General features: G+C 41.1%; 2 protein-coding genes across 2 annotated transcripts in view; one reads left to right on the plus strand and one right to left on the minus strand.

The window, feature by feature from the left end:
• The window catches only part of scai (suppressor of cancer cell invasion), a 404,273-nt gene extending 392,945 nt beyond the window's left edge, over positions 1 to 11,328 (plus strand). Inside the window, exons 18-19 of the mRNA XM_028809140.2 lie at positions 1,975 to 2,075; positions 9,394 to 11,328. Coding sequence (XP_028664973.1) covers positions 1,975 to 2,075; positions 9,394 to 9,540 — 248 coding nt within the window. The 3' untranslated portion in view covers positions 9,541 to 11,328. The remainder of the gene's footprint in view (positions 1 to 1,974; positions 2,076 to 9,393) is intronic.
• The window catches only part of LOC127529167 (uncharacterized), a 445,804-nt gene that overhangs the window by 316,186 nt on the left and 110,361 nt on the right, over positions 1 to 19,257 (minus strand). The window lies entirely within an intron of this gene.

Genomic DNA, 19,257 nt, shown 5'->3' on the forward strand with positions numbered 1-19,257 from the left:
TTCTTCGGTCAATAGACACTGCGAACGTCTAATCGAAATTCTCCGTCTACCTCAGCAGTTCGTATTCCGGTAAATTATCTTGCTGATAATTTGTCTCCCAAACTTTCTGCTACACCACCTCGGCGTCACGCTCTCTCTTTTTTCTTTTTCGTTCTCCTCTCCAGCTGGTCCTTCCACCCCCTTCCGTTTTCTCTACAACATCCGGTTATCAAAATAAAAGTCTGCATAACCACGTAAACGAACTACTACACTAAAATTAACAGTTTAAAACACAAACATTTACATTTTTACATCAAAAACTTACTTACATCAATCAGTTATTTAAGAACATTTCTACCTGGGCTACACACTCATTTACCTGTGATGCATATTAAGCTTACTGGCCTGCAGTTTGTTGGATCTGCAGAATTTACCTTTTTATAAAATTAGATAATATTTGCCAGCTTCCAGTCTTTCGGAATTTCTCCAGTGTGGAGTGACTTTCAGAAAATAAGTACGAAGGGTTTATATCTGCAGTCACTAACCTCCTTAAACACTCAAAACCCCAAACTATGCGACTCTTCAACTCCACCCGGGGGGATAAACGTTAACATTATAAAAAGTTATTGTCTGTTTTTACCTGCATTATTATCAATCTTTAATTTAATATTGTTTTTTGTATCAGTAAGGTGCTGCTGGAGTAAGTGAATTTCCCCTTGGGATTAATAAAGTATCTATCTATCTATCTATCTATCTATCTATCTATCTATCTATCTATCTATCTATCTATCTATCTATCTATCTATCTATAGTGCCTTTCATATCTATCTATCTATCTATCATATAGTGCCTTTCATATCTATCTATCTATCTATCTATCTATCTATCTATCTATCTATCTATCTATCTATCTATCTATCTATCTATCTATCTATCTCAAGGATAAATTTTATCTGGTGTTGGTGATTTTTCAGAGTTGAGCCTTTTTAATCCATGCAGCACTTCTCCCTCTTCTCTTTCCAGATCATTAAGTCCCCCTATGTGCTGTAAGATTTACCAATTATACTGTATTTAGTTCACGCAGAGAGTTGTGGGAATCTGGCACAAATGTCCATGTCATGTCATTAGAGCAGAATCCACGACAATATTCAAAATGTATGTGGATGAGGTAGTGAGCTGACTTGGCTAGTAGCCAATCAAACGAGTCAGATACACTGAATCTTCTTCTCTTATGTTTATTTCATAGTGCCATGTCTGCCTGTCACACATAATGCCCTTCATGTCTATTTATTATATTGCTTACATAGCACCAATTTTAACAATAATTGTTTATGTATGGTGGCATTTACAATCAATGGATATCTGTTATTAGATATGAATAGCACTATTTAAAACAGACATAATGCAGATATGAATGCACTTGACATAACTGGTATATAGGTAGACATGCAAAATGAAAAAGGTTGACAAACATGTATGTTGTAACAAAGATGGATGAGACATAGAACCGAGGTCCTCACTCTCTGGGGTCATAGAAGATTGCTGAGCATCCTTCATAAAGAGCAAGGTGTATCCCAATGTCCTGGCTAGACTGCCCACCATGGCCTAGTCATTCTGGCCCCCTAATCATCCTTTATCTCTAAATGGCCCTCTTTCATTCACCACTTCACCACCTAACAGCTAGTGTGTGGTGAGTGCACTGGAGCAACAATGGCTGCCGTCTCATCATCCAAGTGGATGCTACACATTAGGGGTGGCTGAAGTGGCCCCCAACTCACTATGAAAAGCATTTTAAGTGGTAAGAAAAGCGCTATATAAATGGAAAGAATTATTATTATTTATTAATGATGATAGACCTGATTGTCACTTTTTAGATAGACACGAATGGTATTTTGATACGGGTGAACTTGACTAGTGTTGTATTAGAAGAATGCCTAGTATACGATAGAAATGGCGTTGTCTGTTTCTTAACCTTTTCTCTTTGTTTTATTTTAGACCAAGCCTTTCTTCAGTTCTTTGGAGATGAATTTCTTCGGCTGCTGCTTATCCGGTTTGTGTTTTGTTCAGCGACACTTAGGCTCCACAAGATTTTTAGGGTAAATATTTTTTTGAAATTCATAGAAATGCAATTTTGGGTGTTTTTGAAGAAATTAACAATAACTATGTAAGTCATTGCGCCTTTGATAATGATTAAAATGGGTGTTCGAAATTTGGTGAAGTTGGTTTTGTGGAAATCTTCATTAAAATCCTTTGGTTTTTTAAAACGTAAACACTCTCCATCCACATCAGAGTTTCAGCATTGCTTACAAAAGTATTTCTGCCCACACTAAAACATCTGAAAATGCATAGGATGCTGCTGTTCACCTAAACAACCTGGTGCATTGCTCTTTGTCTTGTTGAAGCATAGTGGATGTCCACAATTTTGAGATGATGATAGTTTCACTCCATTTTCTTCAATTATATATCTCTCAGGAAACGTCCACACTACTATGTTTTAATTTTTAAAAACGGCAATCTCCATCCACACTTGTGTTTTTACATTGTTTATGAAATTATTTCCACCCATATTAAAATGACCGAAAATGCATAAGATGTCGCCGTTCGCCTAAACCCCTGGTGAACTGATCTTCGTCTTGTTGAAGCATCACCTACTCTCAGCCTGGTGATTTTTTCACTCCCTTTTCTTTATCTCATAATTTCTAATTATACAGTCATATGAAAAAGTTTGGGACCCCCTCTTAATTCTTTGGATTTTTGTTTCTCATTGACTGAGCTCTCAAAGTAGCAACTTCCTTTTAATATCTGACATGCCTTATGGACACAGTAGTATTTCAGCAGTGACATTAAGTTTATTGGATTAACAGAAAATATGCAATATGCAGCATAACAAAATTAGACAGGTGCATAAATGTGGGCACCCCAACAGAGATATGACATCAATACTTAGTTGAGCCTCCTTTTCAAATCTAACAGCCTCTAGACGCTGTCCTCTTATAGCCTCTGATGAGTGTCTGATTCTGGATGGAGGTATTGTTGACCATTCTTCATACAAAATCTCTCCAGTTCAGTTGGATGGACAGCCTGCTTCAAATCATCCCATAGATTTTCGATGATCTTCAAGTCAGGGGACTGTGACGGCCATTCCAGAACATTGTACTTCTCCCTCTGCATGAATGCCTTTGTAGATTTCCAACTGTGTTTTGGGTCATTGTCTTGTTGGAATATCCAACCCCTGCATAAACTTCAACTTTGTGACTGATGCTTGAACATTATCCTGAAGAATTTGTTGATATTGGGTTGAATTCATCTGAGCCTTGACTTTAACAAGAGTCCCAGTCCCTGAACTGTCCACACAGCCACACAGCATGATGGAACCTCCACCAAATTTGACAGTAGGTAGCAGGTGTTTTTCTTGGAATGCGGTGTTCTTCTACCGTGCAAAGCGCTTTTTGTTATGACCAAATAACTCCATTTTTGTCTCATCAGTCCAAAACACTTTGTTCCAAAATGAATCTGGCTTGTCTAAATGAGCATTGGCATACAACAAGCGACTCTGTTTGTGGTGTGAGTGCAGAAAGGGCTTCTTTCTCATCACCCTGCCATACAGATGTTCTTTGTGCAAACTGCGCTGAATTGTAGAACGATGTACAGATACACCATCTGCAGCAAGATGTTCTTGCAGGTCTTTGGAGGTGATCTGTGGGTTGTCTGTCACCATTCTCACAATCCTGCTCATATGCCGCTCTTGTATTTTTCTTGGCCTGCCAGACCTGCTGGGTTTAACAGCAACTGTGCCTGTGGCCTTCCATTTCCTGATTCCATTCTTTACAGTTGAAACTGACAGTTTAAACCTCTGAGATGGGTTTTTGTAGCCTTCCCCTAAACCAGGAGACTCAACAATCTTTGTTTTCAGATGTTTTGAGAGTTGCTTTGAGGATCCCATGCTGTCACTCTTCAGAGGAGAGTCAAAGGGAAGGAAGCACAACTTGTAATTGACCACCTTAAATCCCTTTATATCTCCTGATTGGACACACCTGTCTATGAAGTTCAAGGCTTAACGAGCTCATCAACCAATCAGCATTGAGCAGTGACAGGCATTCAAATCAGCACAATGACAAGGGGACCCACATTTGTGCACAGCCAGTTTTTCACATTTGATTTAATTTCATACAACTAAATACTGCGTCACTAAAAATCTTTGTTCGGAAAACACCGCAGTACTCCGATGTTCCTAGGAAATGAAAGACATACCACTGTTATCTTTATTGTTGAAAGGAGAGTAAATTATTATGCAGGCTGAGAGGGGGTCGCAAACTTTTTCATATGACTGTACATCACTCTCAGGCTACATCTACACTACTAAGTTTTCATTGGAAAATGTTGTTTTTAAATGATACTGATCTTCATCCACACTAGTGTTTCCACACCTTTTACAACCACACAGTTGAACGACCGAATCTGCATGTGATGTAGCCATTCACCTACAGTGGCCATATGCACATTGGCGGAAACAAGAAGTGTCCTTCACACTAGACATTCTTTTGCAGTTTGAGTTTACACACAGAAAAGTAAATGAGAAAATGTTATGAGTAGAATCCAGTCAGGGAAGGGCCACGTAATAAACACGAACCAATCAAAGCTCGAAGTCTTGCATAACAAGACATCAAGATGAGTATTTCCTATGTGGGGGTTATCGTGCACTGGTGAGACAGGAGGCACCAGACAAAAAAATTCTGAAGTGACTTTAAAGCATTCATGAGTCATGGTTAAAAACACCAAGGTAGTGTGGACAAAAGGTGAAAACAGAGACTAAAGTCTGCATTTTTGAGCACAAATTTATTTGTGTGGATGTAGCCCATGTTAAATGCTCACAGTCCAGTGTTGCCTTTTTAGCATTCCCAGAATTCACTGTGCTTCTGTTCAGTGCAAGGAGACTTTTAGGCTATTTGAGGCTATTTCCAGTAATCTGTTAGTTCAAAAAGGCCGAAGTATATCCCATATTATGTCTCTATTTCCCTGTTTATTTAATTTAAATAAAAAAGCAAACTAGAAGCATTAAGCCTCCATTACATTGGTCCAAATATGGTTTGACTACAAAAATTGAGAGGTCATCATTACATCACAACTTGGCCAGCGTTGTTTTCCCTTTTATAGCACTGATGGTCTTTCATGTCAAATTTCCACCTGGAAACCTCATATGTTTTTTCTGTCCCATCACGCATAAAAGCACCGACCAACACCAGCAAGATTTTGTCGAGTTAGGATCCTACGCTGACCCTATTCTAACATTCAAACTCTTTCCTACATACAGTGCATCCGGAAAGTATTCACAGCGCATCACTTTTTCCACATTTTGTTATGTTACAGCCTTATTCCAAAATGGATTAAATTCATTTTTTTCCTCAGAATTCTACACACAACACCCCATAATGACAACGTGAAAAAAGTTTACTTGAGATTTTTACAAATTTATTAAAAATAAAAAAACTGAGAAATCCCATGTCCATAAGTATTCACAGCCTTTGCTCAATACTTTGTCGATGCACCTTTGGCAGCAATTCCAGCCTCAAGTCTTTTTGAATATGATGCCACAAGCTTGGCACACCTATCCTTGGCCAGTTTCGCCCATTCCTCTTTGCAGCACCTCTCAAGCTCTATCAGGTTGGATGGGAAGCGTCGGTGCACAGCCATTTTAAGATCTCTCCAGAGATGTTCAATCGGATTCAAGTCTGGGCTCTGGCTGGGCCACTCAAGGACATTCACAGAGTTGTCCTGAAGCCACTCCTTTGATATCTTGGCTGTGTGCTTAGGGTCGTTGCCCTGCTGAAAGATGAACCGTCGCCCCAGTGTGAGGTCAAGAGCGCTCTGGAGCAGGTTTTCATCCAGGATGTCTCTGTACATTGCTGCAGTCATCTTTCCCTTTATCCTGACTAGTCTCCCAGTTCCTGCCGCTGAAAAACATCCCCACAGCATGATGCTGCCACCACCATGCTTCACTGTAGGGATGGTATTGGCCTGGTGATGAGCGGTGCCTGGTTTCCTCCAAACGTGACGCCTGGCATTCACACCAAAGAGTTCAATCTTTATCTCATCAGACCAGAGAATTTTCTTTCTCATGGTCTGAGAGTCCTTCAGGTGCCTTTTGTCAAACTCCAGCCGGGCTGCCATGTGCCTTTTACTAAGGAGTGGCTTCCGTCTGGCCACTCTACCATACAGGCCTGATTGGTGGATTGCTGCAGAGATGGTTGTCCTTCTGGAAGGTTCTCCTCTCTCCACAGAGGACCTCTGGAGCTCTGACAGAGTGACCATCGGGTTCTTGGTCACCTCCCTGACTAAGGCCCTTCTCCCCCAATCGCTCAGTTTAGATGGCTGGCCAGCTCTAGGAAGAGTCCTGGTGGTTTCAAACTTCTTCCACTTACAGATGATGGAGGCCACTGTGCTCATTGAGACCTTCAAAGCAGCAGAAATTTTTCTGTAACCTTCCCCAGATTTGTGCCTCGAGACAATCCTGTCTCGGAGGTCTACAGACAATTCCTTTGACTTCATGCTTGGTTTGTGCTCTGACATGAACTGTCAACTGTGGGACCTTCTATAGACAGGTGTGTGCCTTTCCAAATCATGTCCAGTCAACTGAATTCACCACAGGTGGACTCCAATGAAGCTGCAGAAACATCTCAAGGATGATCAGGAGAAACAGGATGCACCTGAGCTCAATTTTGAGCTTCATGGCAAAGGCTGTGAATACTTATGGACATGTGCTTTCTCAATTTTTTTATTTTTAATAAATTTGCAAAAATCTCAAGTAAACTTTTTTCACATTGTCATTATAGGGTGTTGTGTGTAGAATTCTGAAGAAAAAATGAATTTAATCCATTTTGGAATAAGGCTGTAACATAACAAAATGTGGAAAAAGTGATGTGCTGGGAATACTTTCCGGATGCACTGTAGGCCTAAACTGAATGCCCCAAATCCCAGCTCTAGCTCTTGTACTGTATGTCTACTATTACCAGCTGGGTCAACGTCAGGATTGACTGCTCCAGTATTTTAATACATTCCCTGTTTCTTTTACATCGATAACTCCTGGCATTTAGGTAGAGAAGCAGAACAGACTGGACAGAAAGGTAACAACCGTTAGATCTCCCACATCCTACAGTCCTATATGTGCGATGGTGGGTGCGTGTAAGTCGCACCCCAGCAACAATCAGAATCGTATACACCGGTTATAAAATAGACAGATGACTGGACTGATGGACATCTGTAGAAGTTCTCAGAGAATAAATGCAAAGCCTCCATTCATTTATCCGGTCAGTGTAGGACACAATTTAAAAGTGATTCACCTCGAAATCTTTGCAAGTTAAACGATTAAACTGTATTTAATTGCTAACGTTATTTCATTCTCAAAGTATGATTAAATCCATTTCTGAATTAATTCCATAATGGGGTAAAAGTTGCAATAACGCCAGCCCATGTGTGTATTTTGCCTTTTTCTTTTTAGTAACAAGTGCAATTCTTGCACTTGCACAATGAAATTTTCTCACTGAAATCCCCCCCAAGATTATAAGCGCTCATTGTTGTTACACTGGGGAGATCCTCACCTCTGCCACACATTAAACTTCAATCCCTTGCATTGCATTTTGATATTTATGAAGGGCGATATTATTTACTTAAATAGTTGGGTCACTACTTGATGGATATTCCAGTATTTTAAAGATGTTGCTACTCTTCGTATTTATACATTTTATACGAGGGACGTTCAACAAGTGTCTGTTTTTTAGCTCTATTTATTAAGAATTTCAAAAACAAAATGACTCTTATACTAAACTGCAAGGGCAGCCGGCTTGCCAGACAGAACTAGTCACATGACCCTCTCAGACTCGACCAATTACTACGCCTCCCGCCTTCACCGTTTCCAATGAAAATATAAGGAAGCTTTTTGAACATCTCTCGTATTATATTACAGAAACAGGCACAATATTGTTCATTTCAGTAATGGAGGTCCTTTAATAAAAAACCATCCATCCATCCATTATCCAACCCGCTATATCCCAACTACAGGGTCATGGGGGTCTGCTGGAGCCAGTCCCAGCCAGCACAGTACACAAGGCAGGAAACAAACCCTGGGCAGGGTGCCAGCCCACCGCAGGGCACACACACACACACCAAGCACACACTTGGGACAATTTAGAATCGCCAATGCACCTAACCGGCACATCTTTGGACTGTGGGAGGAAACCCATGCAGACACGGGGAGAACATGCAAACTCCACGCAGGGAGGACATGGGAAGCGAACCTGAGTCTCCTTACTACCTTTCAGCAGCGCTACCCACTGCGCCACCATGCCACCTTTAAAAAGCCATTGAATGGGATTTCTGCGTTTCCTGTGGTAATGAAAGACATCGGGTATTGGTGCTGAATACGAAATTCTTCTGTTGTGACATCTCTGCAGTTCATGTCTCATTTGATTCCTCAAGTCCTAGTATGCCTGGAGCCGTTTCTACTCTTACATTTTGCACCTGATCCTAATCCTTTACTTTGTGGGTGCTGATCCCACACAGCGAGTCCATGTAGCTTTTTCAGACTGATCCTAGTCGTTTGCTAGTAACCTCACACCCGTGGCTTCAGCCAAGGTCAGTCAGTCAGCCATTTTCTAATCTTCCTAAGTGCTGAACAGGGTCGTGGTGGGGGGGCAGATCCTATACCCAGCTAGCACATGGAGCAAGGCAGAATGAAACTCTGGACAGGGCACCAGTCAATTGCAGGACGAACACGCACAACACGTCCACACAGACCACACACTATGGCTAATTTACCATTGCCAGTTCTCCTGGCCTGCACGTCTTTGGACTGTGGGATGAAAACCAGGGCACCCGGAGGAACCCCACACAGACACGGGGAGAAAATGCAAACTCCACAAAGGGAGGACCAGAGACATGAACCGTGGTTTCCTTAGTACAAGGCCAGCTGTGCTGCCACTGTGCCACCTCAGCTAAGGTTCTGTTTGATAAAATCTGAACTACTGCGATCTTCTTATCGTTCCTGTTCATCTTTTCCCACTTCTCTGTAAGGTTGATGTGTCTGATGGACCACCTCCATACAGCTAAGTCCTGCACGTCCTCACCTTTTTCCTTCAGATATTCTTTTACTTTATCCACTAGCCCCCGTGTTGGCCTTCATCGCTTTCTCTTCAACTGGACTTCTATTCCCATCACTCTTTTGCCCACAAATTCCTTATCCCTCCTCATTACATGTCTATACCACTTCAACCTATTTTCCGGTAGTGAAGTATCATTATATTGAAAAGTAGTGATTTTAAAATGTCTTGATCATGAACAAAACATGTTAGAATAATAAAGAGCCGAGATTTTTTTAGAGGACACTCATATGGTCTCTATTTTTTGTTTCTCTCATTTCAGGAGACAAGGAATTATCCGGAAACATACCCTCAGCTTCCTAAAGAAGATACCATCGAGAACCCATTGGTTCAGAAGCACATTCTTGAGCTGGCATCGATGTTGGATGTTCAGAATCTTTTCTTCAACAGCACCATTGATGATTACTAAGCGGACACCAGCCCTCTTGTTTTATAGATCGCCGATTTTTGAAAATGTTTGGTTTTCCTACATAATGTCAGATCTGTTCACGTTACTCTTTCTACTTTTTAAAGGCCTATGGAATATTTTTGAAACCAAGAGGTGCAGCTATATTTGCGATGTCAGGAAAACATGAGTCTACTGAGGGCTTAAAACAAAAAAGAAAACCGAAACTGATCTTTTGATAAAGAGGAAGGCGCAACCTTCACTTTCGGTGGTAGACTGCCTTGAGACAGTTCTGCATGTGTATATTACTTGCTGTTTGATACAGATGTTCAGCTCCTCGCTTGCAGTAGTCCTTTTTGCACCATTCCACTTTGGTTGTGAAAGTCTGTTTCCTTGTAATTAGAGGTGAGTAACCATCTCTGATTAGTTTGTCGTTTGCACAATGTGAAGTGTCTTCTTCAGCCTGCATGTACAGTACGGAGACAACCAACAGGCGTAGAATCGCCCAACTTTGCAGCATTTTTGCCTGCAGTTCTGAGGTTCGGTACTCGATGTTTGTCGTTTTTTCCGTGGGAGTATCTTGGTGATGGACATCGATATTTCCCGTAGAGTACGAAAGGACGGCCACATTGCCAAAAAAAGGCCAAGGCCTTTCAATCATTGCAAAGCCATTCCTTTTTGAATAAATGCCCATTCATGTATAAGCAATACATAGAACATTGTGGTCAGACCTTAACGTGGAGGACCAAACAGGAACGGCCCACCTTTCATGCTACCTGACAGCATGCGTGTGTATGCAGTGTGTAGTGTACTGTATATTGTAAAGTGTACTGATCTAAATGTTTTTACCACGAGGTGGACACATCTGTCAAACTGTGGTTGAGGATTTTTGTTTCTGTTTTAATTACATTTGGCCGTTTTATCTTTTGACGAGGAACGGATGTCCTTTGGTAGATGCATAATGCTCATGTGAAGAAATCTCCTAAAAATTTCAGTCCCTTGGTTTAGGGACGCTTTTAACATACATTTTTCAGGCTTGGGCTATCCCAGGAGAATGGCATGTCTTAATACTGAAAGTGACCAAATGCCTGAGATCTAAAAGTCTGTGAAAATTAGTTTATTTAGCAACCTTTGGGATTTTGCAAAGCACATTGGCACGTTTTCTTGAACTTGGCATGGCTAATGTGTACGAGTATAAACAAAGAAGCTAATATTGTTAACTTAACATATACATGTATTTTGCTATTTATAAAATGTATTTATTATCGATCTTAATTTAAGAGAAACCACACAATAAGTGAACATTTGTTAATTCCTTCGTATCATATCCTGATTTAGACACTTCCGTATGCCATGATGTTTATGCACTTGTCTTATAATAATGCTAAGATATACATATATATTTTTCAAACATATTTTGATTAAGCAGGGTTATTTCATTTACTTCGTAAAGGAGTAGTTGTTCCAATTTTGATAAATACGGATCATTTGATGATACATATTTAGGTATAATTTCTTTTCAAGTCAGTTTAGAATATTGGCTTCCAAAATGAGTGTAGGGTTGATGGTGACGTCGTAGGAATAGCATTGGAACTGTGGCAATGCCACCTCTCAGAAAATGTGAAAAAAGTCAAGCACATACACAATTAAAACGAAGAGGAGCAAAAAAAAAAAAGTAAAATTGTTTTGCAGATTTGTTCTTGCCAAATTAACACTCTGGGGACACGTGAGACAGTCAACGTTTTGCATTTTTGTCCTGCTCTTTGTGCCATCTGTGGGAATGTGGTTGCTGTGCCTTTAGGGCTGGCATCACAATACACTGTACTGAATGTAAAACAGGCAGTCAGTCCAAATTATTAAAGTGTGAGGATCAGGAGAAAGAATGGAGTCAAAGACCAAACAAAGCAAGTGTCAAAACCTAAAGTCAAAAAGAGAGAAACGGCAAATCAAAGACAAAAGGGAAGAGCTTAGTCTCAAACTACCTGTAATCAAAGTTCAAAGTAAGGCGTATTCTGCGTTTGGTTCTCTCTCAGATACTTGTGATTATTTTAGGGTGAGCCTTATACCGTCGCTCCAATGATGTCACTATTGCCAGTGCATCATGGGAAATCCCCAAGGAAACAGGTAGTACAAAATAGCAGCCCCATCCCCAAACGATACCAAGATGAGGGAAACCCAAGAAAGTAGCTTGAATCATAACATACTCAATCAGAATGCACGTCCATTTCCATCGATTGTGAAGTGTGACGCCCTGTGACAACATCAGGCTGGTCTGATTTTATCATAGTGAGTCGTAGCGGTGGACTCATGTATGCGTGAGGGTTAACGGCCAGTGAGCGCTCAGCTTGAAGTCTGATGCATAAAATGCCCCAGAATGCCAAAGAACAATAATGAAACTGTGAGTTTTGAATTATGCTAAAGGAGTAGAGTCCCACTGAACTTTGGAGCAAGCACTGATGTCTGTTCAATTTTTGATGTTTGCCGTAACATGGCTGAGGGTTACAGCTTATTCTAATGGGCTCCATGCTGATTGGCTCCAGCAAATATGCAATTTAGAATCTATTGTATTCAGCAGTTTCAAACATGGCAACAGGAGAATGTGACGATGCGGGTTCAGCTCCATGCTCCCATCTTCTATTAGGGAGCCCTTGAACCCAACACCGTCGATAGTTATAATCGAGATGAGCTAGACCCACGGTTTTCAAACTGTGGTGCGCGTACCACTGGTGGTACTTTAAGTCATGCCAAGTGGTACTCGTGTGGTCCTTTATTTTCCACGAATCGATGTTGCTAGAATGCCAATATGTTGCATATAATCATATATATTATAAGTATACTACTGTAAATGCGTGGAAGACTCCAAGCCAGCTTTTATTAGCGCGGACACCCATTTCCTTAATTAGTTTAATATCACTTTAACGTCATAATTATAGTCATTATAGTGATTATAGTGACTTTTTCTTCAAAACAACACGGGCGTAAATTAACGATTCATTGACAGTGGTACTTCAGTTTACTGGTCCTTGCGGAGTGGTACTTGTTCAAAAAAGTTTGAAAACCGTGGAGCTAGACAGTGAGGCAATAACATTAGAGCAAGAGGTTGGTGCAAATGTGCAAAGTGCTTTTATTTAAAATCCAACAACAAAACGAATGAGTGTTCAAATAAAGTGCAGTGTCCAAAATCTTCCTTAAAACAAATAAATAATCCATAAAAGAAAGGTGAAAGGTGGAGGTTTAAAATAAAACAAATGCAAAAACAAACAATCCTTTAAAAGCGAGGTTAAAACACAATACAGGAAGCAGTCTTCTAAAAAATCCCAATGTCAAGCCCGGTGCTTCTTTTACACTAGCGTCTCACCTGCTTCTCTCGTTAGGGCCCTGCAGCAGGCGAGACGTTCTCTCTGCACCTGACCTTCTTTCGCCTACTTCTGCTGTCAGGCTTGCCTCACCAATCCTTGGCTCCGGTCGGCTCCTCCAGACAGCGACTTGGGATTCCCCAATGACCAAGGCTCCCACGTCCCAAGTCCCGATTCTCGCTGCCTTCCGCGGCCTTAAGCAGAGAGTCACCCGTCTCCCGGTCACTCCCGTGCTTCATAAAAGTAATCTCTACAGTAGCGACCACATCTACTACTTCCCTGGGTGTCGGCCAAACACCCAGGCTGTCTGCTCAGCTGCCGCGAGCCTGCTCTCGCTCACTTTCCTGCACCGGCTTTCTCTCACTCGCTCCCTTCCTGCTTCCTTCTGCAACCTCCGTTTCCTTCTCTTTTCTTGTTCCTCCCCTTAACCGTCTCGGGCTTCTTTATATAATGGACGTGGCAGCTGTGGCAATCAACAGTTACGCTGCGGACCGTCCCTCACCTGTGCACTTAGGTGAGAAACGTCTGCAGCACGAATCCACCCGGAAACCGCTTCAGCCACACTACCACGCAACGCCGCGAGCGCGGTGATTATTTATTTAAAACAGCTGGCCTTTGCTAAGAGAGCTGTGGACCCACAACACCACAGAGAAGTGCCACAAAGCAGGTCAGGACCTTCACTAGCCTGTCCAGAAGAAGCTCACCCCCAAGTCAGCCAGTTTCCAAATACCACCTACAGGCCTCGGCCTTCTAGGCCCAAAATGAGGTACTAGTATTATTAGTTCTAAATGTAACAAAAGTCCCAAATATATCAGAAATTACTCTACAAGGCAGAGGGTTTCTGTAATAAAAAGGCAACAATTAATATTTATAAATGAAATATTTAATAAATATAATCCAAAAAGGATGTGCCTAAAAGGCAATTCAAAGTAAACAAGCACCAATGCACAGCCCTAAGAGTGAAATTCAAAAAACAGAGCAAAAGAATCCAGTAAATAAATCAAAGACAAGCAATACTCACAAACAACTCCAACTCAATGACACACTGCGGGCTTCCTCTCTCTGACCAAATCAAAAGACAGAGGGCGGACCCAGCGGCAGTGATGTCACCTTTGTCCCACCTCCTGGAGCTCCACCCAGAAAGTACAGAGAGTGGAGTCACATGTAAAGGCACTTTACATAAATATTGCATAATAAATTGGCATGACAGAAATTACATAAAAGTATGAAAAATAAAAAATACAATAAATACAAAGTGGGGGGAATAAAACCCTGCCTGTACCACCTCAAGAGACTCATAATGAAAAGTCTCAAGGAAATTGTGAAATCAGTCACCCCCAAGATTCCTACTAATAAAATATGCCAATATTCAATCACTGCTGTCGTTAAATGTGACAGGCCGTCCAAGCAGAAGTTGTGTTGACACCTGTAATGTGACGCTGGCCTTAGTGACACTCGCATAACAAATTGCATTGCTTCAACATTCCTGTAAGATGACACACCTTTAATGTTAGCAATACAGCAGAAACCGTGACACAAATAGCTCTGTCCATGCTGCAATCGGCGGGGCGGGTTTATTTTTTTGTTTTCAGAGTGTCACAGGGAAGAAGGCGCATAATAGCATGAAACTGACCAGCATTGTCGTCAGAAAATCCAATACCCTGTTACACTACACACTAGGCTGGTCTGCCCCCTTAAAGACTCTGACAGAGGATTTTGTTTGGAGGAAATTGCTTGCCACATTTGGATATGGTGGTTACATGCAGATATCAGATAATACAAGGTGAGACACAAAAATAACCAGATTGGTAAAAAAAAAAATACAGTGGAACCTCAGTTTGCGAGCATAATTCGTTCCGGAAACATGCTCGCAGTCCAAAGCACTCGTGTATCAAAGCGAATTTCCCCATAAGAAATGATGCAAACTCAGATGATTTGTTCCACAACCCAAAACTATTCATATAAAATGATTAATACAGAATATAAAGTAAAAATACATAAAACAAAATAACCTGCACTTTACCTCTGATAAGAATCATGGCTGGTGTGAGTGAGTTTCTAAATTCTTGTGGGATTGCACCCAACAGGACGACACGCGGAAAAACGTCCCAAAGCAATCGCAGTCTCCCAGCGCTGTAGCAGTTCACCGTAAACGCGAATCCAAAAAGATCACAGACATGCTATAAGCGCCTGTCGTCGATGGGTGATACAAGGAACATTATAAATGTGCAGGGCACAGTACTACTTGGCCACGGCCCTGCCTGACTGCTGTGTCTGTGTATAGGAGAGTCGCAGATCACGCTACGATAAATAACCGCACTGTTGCTGTTTCAAGCTGAATAAAGCTGGTGTTGCTAAAGTACTGAGACTCAGCTTCGTGTTTTGGGGTGCAAGACGGGGACTCACACGTCACAGCACACACAGTCACAATGCTGTAGTAAACAGTATACACTCGTACGGATGTTGACTATATGAGTGAGGCACGCCGACTGAGACCGAGCATGGGAGACGATTACCCACAATCCCACAGTGAGAGAGAGCAGAACCATCAGTTCAGTTGTCATAACATGATGCTCAGCAGACAAAGCGTATACATACTACTCGCTCGTTTATCAAGTCAAAATTTATTAAAAATTTTAGCTCGTCTTGCAAAACACTCGTAAACCAAGTTACTCGCAAACCGAGGTTCCACTGTATATATATCATTTGATGACTTACAGCATTCTAAACATCGTCGCCTTCTGTATAGTCCCTCTCCCGATCTCTACACCGCTCCAGACGTATCTTCCATTGATTGAAACAGTGCTGGAAGTCTTCTTGCTTTGAGGCCTTTCAACAGGCTTTTCGTTTTTTGTCTTCACTTCATCCATTGAAGAAAAATGTGTTCCTCTTAGGTCTCTTTTGATTTTCTTTGTGAGTAAAACTCACAGGGAGCTAAATCGGGAGAATAGGAAGGATGATCGAGGACAGGAATGTTTTTGTCAGTCAAAAACTGCTTTATGGAAAAAGAGAAAATTCGCGAGAAATTTTGACGTCGATCCACTGTTCGATATTTTTCACCCGACATTAACGCGGCAACTCATGTAACGATTGTTGTGCAAATACTGACTGGGCTATTCACAGGATATACCCAGCCGGTCGGCCAGGGATATAGTTCTAGGATTCACATCTGGCCGACCTCCAGACGGTTTTCCAGGAAAGCCCCAAGCCCAGTCTGGTTATTTTTGTGTCTCACCTCATATACAGAAGACCCTGATTTGACTGGACTTGGTGTTTAATTATCAAAAGTTCTGTCCTATATAAGTTTGCACAGTGAATAAAGCACAAGAAAAGGTTGAGTCAACACCCAAGCTGTTTTAAAGTGATTGTAAAAATGATATTTCAATACAATCACATGTCTAAAAGGGAGATTTTAGAAGACAAATGCATATTGTAACGAGGTGAGAATTCCGCTTTGGTGCTTAAGAACGTACAAGATTTGACAAACGAGAGGAGATCATTCAGTCCATCAAGCTTGTTTCTTTAGCTAATAGCTAAGCTGTCCCACCATCTCATCCTTCTTGGGAAAGGCACTATATCAATAAAATGTATTATTATTATTATTAAAGGTTGTGAAGGTTTCTACCTCATCTACATGGACATGGAGTTAGAGCAGAAATCTATGATAAGGATCTGGATGAGTTATTGGGACAGCTATTAGCTAAACAAATGGGCTTGATGGACTGAATGGTCTCCTCTCGTTTTGTCAAATTGCTTATGTTCTAAGGTTGTCGGCGTATTTCCGGTAACTGTCTTTTTACCACTACATCTTCATAACACCCATGGAAAGAGGTGTGCAATGATGGCCATACGCTATGCATTATAATACATTCCTGTTGTATTCATGCTTATACATTATAATAACATTTGAATACATCATGTACAATTTAATTTCATTATAAATGTATGTTTTTAAAAGAACCTTCAATTTAACTGACTTACAGAAATCATGGATAACCTCCTTTGTTACATCGAGAGTCTACCATATTGTAAAAATTGCATAATAATAATCTACACAGTGTTTAGAAGGCTAACAGAATATCAGGTTATATAGCGCCTTGATGTGTGGAGTACAAGTCACAGGAGGTTCTGCTCAGGTCTTTATAACACACTGGTGAGGCCTCATCTGGAGTCCTGTGTGCAGTTTTGGTCTCCAGGCTACAAAAAGGACATAACAGCACAAGAGAAAGTCCAGAGAAGAGCGAGTAGCCTGATTATGGGGCTACAGAGGATGAAAATAAATGACAGTAAATGTATAGTATTACACGTAGGATGTAAAAATGTGAATTTTAAATACACAATGGATAGTCTGAAAATCGAAAGCACACTTTATGAGGATTTAGGAGTCGCAGTGGACTCAACATTGTCAACTGTCAGTGTGTAGAAGTCATTAAGAAGGCTAACAGACTGTCAGGTTATATAGCGCCTTGATGTGTGGAGTACAAGTCACAGGAGGTTCTGCTCAAGTCTTTATAACACACTGGTGAGGCCTCATCTGGAGTTCTGGGTGCAGTTTTGGTCTCCAGGCTACAAAAAGGACAAAGCAGCACTAGAAAAGGTCCAGAGAAGAGCGACAGGGCTGATTTCAGGACTACAAGGGAAGAAATTTAATGTCAGTAAATGTAAATTACCACATGTCGGACGTAAAAATGTGAAGTTTGAATACACAATGGGCGGTCTGAAAACTGAGAGTCCATCTTATGAGAAGGATTTAGGAGTCATAGTGGACTCGACACGATCAACTGCCGGGCAGTGTTCAGGAGCCATTAAGAAGGCAAACAGAATGTCAGGTTATATAGCGCCTTGATGTGTGGAGTACAAGTCACAGGAGGTTCTGCTCAGGTCTTTATAACACTGGTGAGGCCTCATCTGGAGTCCTGGGTGCATTTTTGGTCTCCAGGGTATAAAAAGGACATAACAGCACAAGAAAAAGGTCCATAGAAGAGCAACTAGGCTGATTCAGGGCTACAGGGGATGAGTGATGAGGAAAGATTAAAAGAGCTGAGCCTTTAATGGAGATGAAGAGGAGACCTGACTGACATGTTTAAAATTATGAAGGGAATTAGTCCAGCAGGTCGAGACGATGACTTAAAATGAGTTCAGCAAGAACACAGGGACACCGTTGGAAACTTAAGATTAAATTTTGCACAAACATTAGGAAGTGTTTCTTTACACAGAGAACTACAGACACTTGAACTAAGTGACCAAGTAGTGTGGTGGACATCAGGACTTTAGACGCCTTCAAAACTCAACTTGATGTTATTTTTGAAGAATTGAGTGGATAGAACTGGAGAGCTTTGTTGAGCGGAATGGCGTGTTCTCGTCCAGATTGTTCTAATTTCAAAGACATGCACGGCACCACATATGGTAGTGCATGCGTGTGTGTGTGTGTGTGTTGCCAGGTGAATTTTAAATGCACACTCCTGTATATTCATGTGTGATCTGTTTTATTTTCAGTTAGTGGCTGAGAGTCCCACCATAAACATAAGGGCTCATGCCATAACTGAACATTCCTCCATGCAGTCCGCCAAGATGCTTGATGTTAGCTTACATGACTAAAATAAATATTGACATGGAATGACTTGAATTAAGCGTTTGCCTAATTCGGTGTAACAGAGTCACACATTTTTGCCTGGGGTGGCGAGATTTCAATTTTAATTTCAATAAGATAAAATTAGAAGTCATAAACTGCAATATGTGAGAAAAATGAATCACGATATTTACAAATTAGACCTCTGGCTAATCGATTAGTTGGTGTGATTGGTTATTTCAGTAAATTGGCTACACAATTTTAAAACACAATGTTTGTGAAGTAGTGCAACTGTTTTATTGAGTGATGAAAGAGTTTTAGTCCATGCACAATGCTCTCCCTCATAACATTGGTACACATATGCTTTAAAATTACATTTAGCCAAAAAAGTCATGAACTGGGAGTCCCAAGCACTAAACATTTCCAAAGCACATCGTCCAAGGCCTTCTAGAGGGAGAAATCACCGTCAAACCCAGGCTACTAATGAAGTCAGGTACCAAATCTTTATAAAATTAAAGATTTGCTGTTTTTACAAAATATTCCAATCAATTCAAGATGAACAGAATCCAAAAGTGAGGTCAAAACACAGAGCACAAAAAATCACAAGGCATGAAAAATTTACAAAAGCATAAGAACTCCCCGACTCCAGAGGGCATTCACAATGAACCGTCAGGAACTGTCGAAGACCCTCTAGATTAATGAGGCAGAGGGCAATGATTGGTAGGTGGTCCTGCTCCTAAGGGGAACCACCCACAAAACACAAGGAACATAATAAAGACAGCTTATATATACGTAGACATAACCAAAAATAAGCAA

The sequence above is a fragment of the Erpetoichthys calabaricus genome, chromosome 9 (assembly GCF_900747795.2).
Source record: "Erpetoichthys calabaricus chromosome 9, fErpCal1.3, whole genome shotgun sequence".
NCBI lineage: Eukaryota > Metazoa > Chordata > Cladistia > Polypteriformes > Polypteridae > Erpetoichthys > Erpetoichthys calabaricus.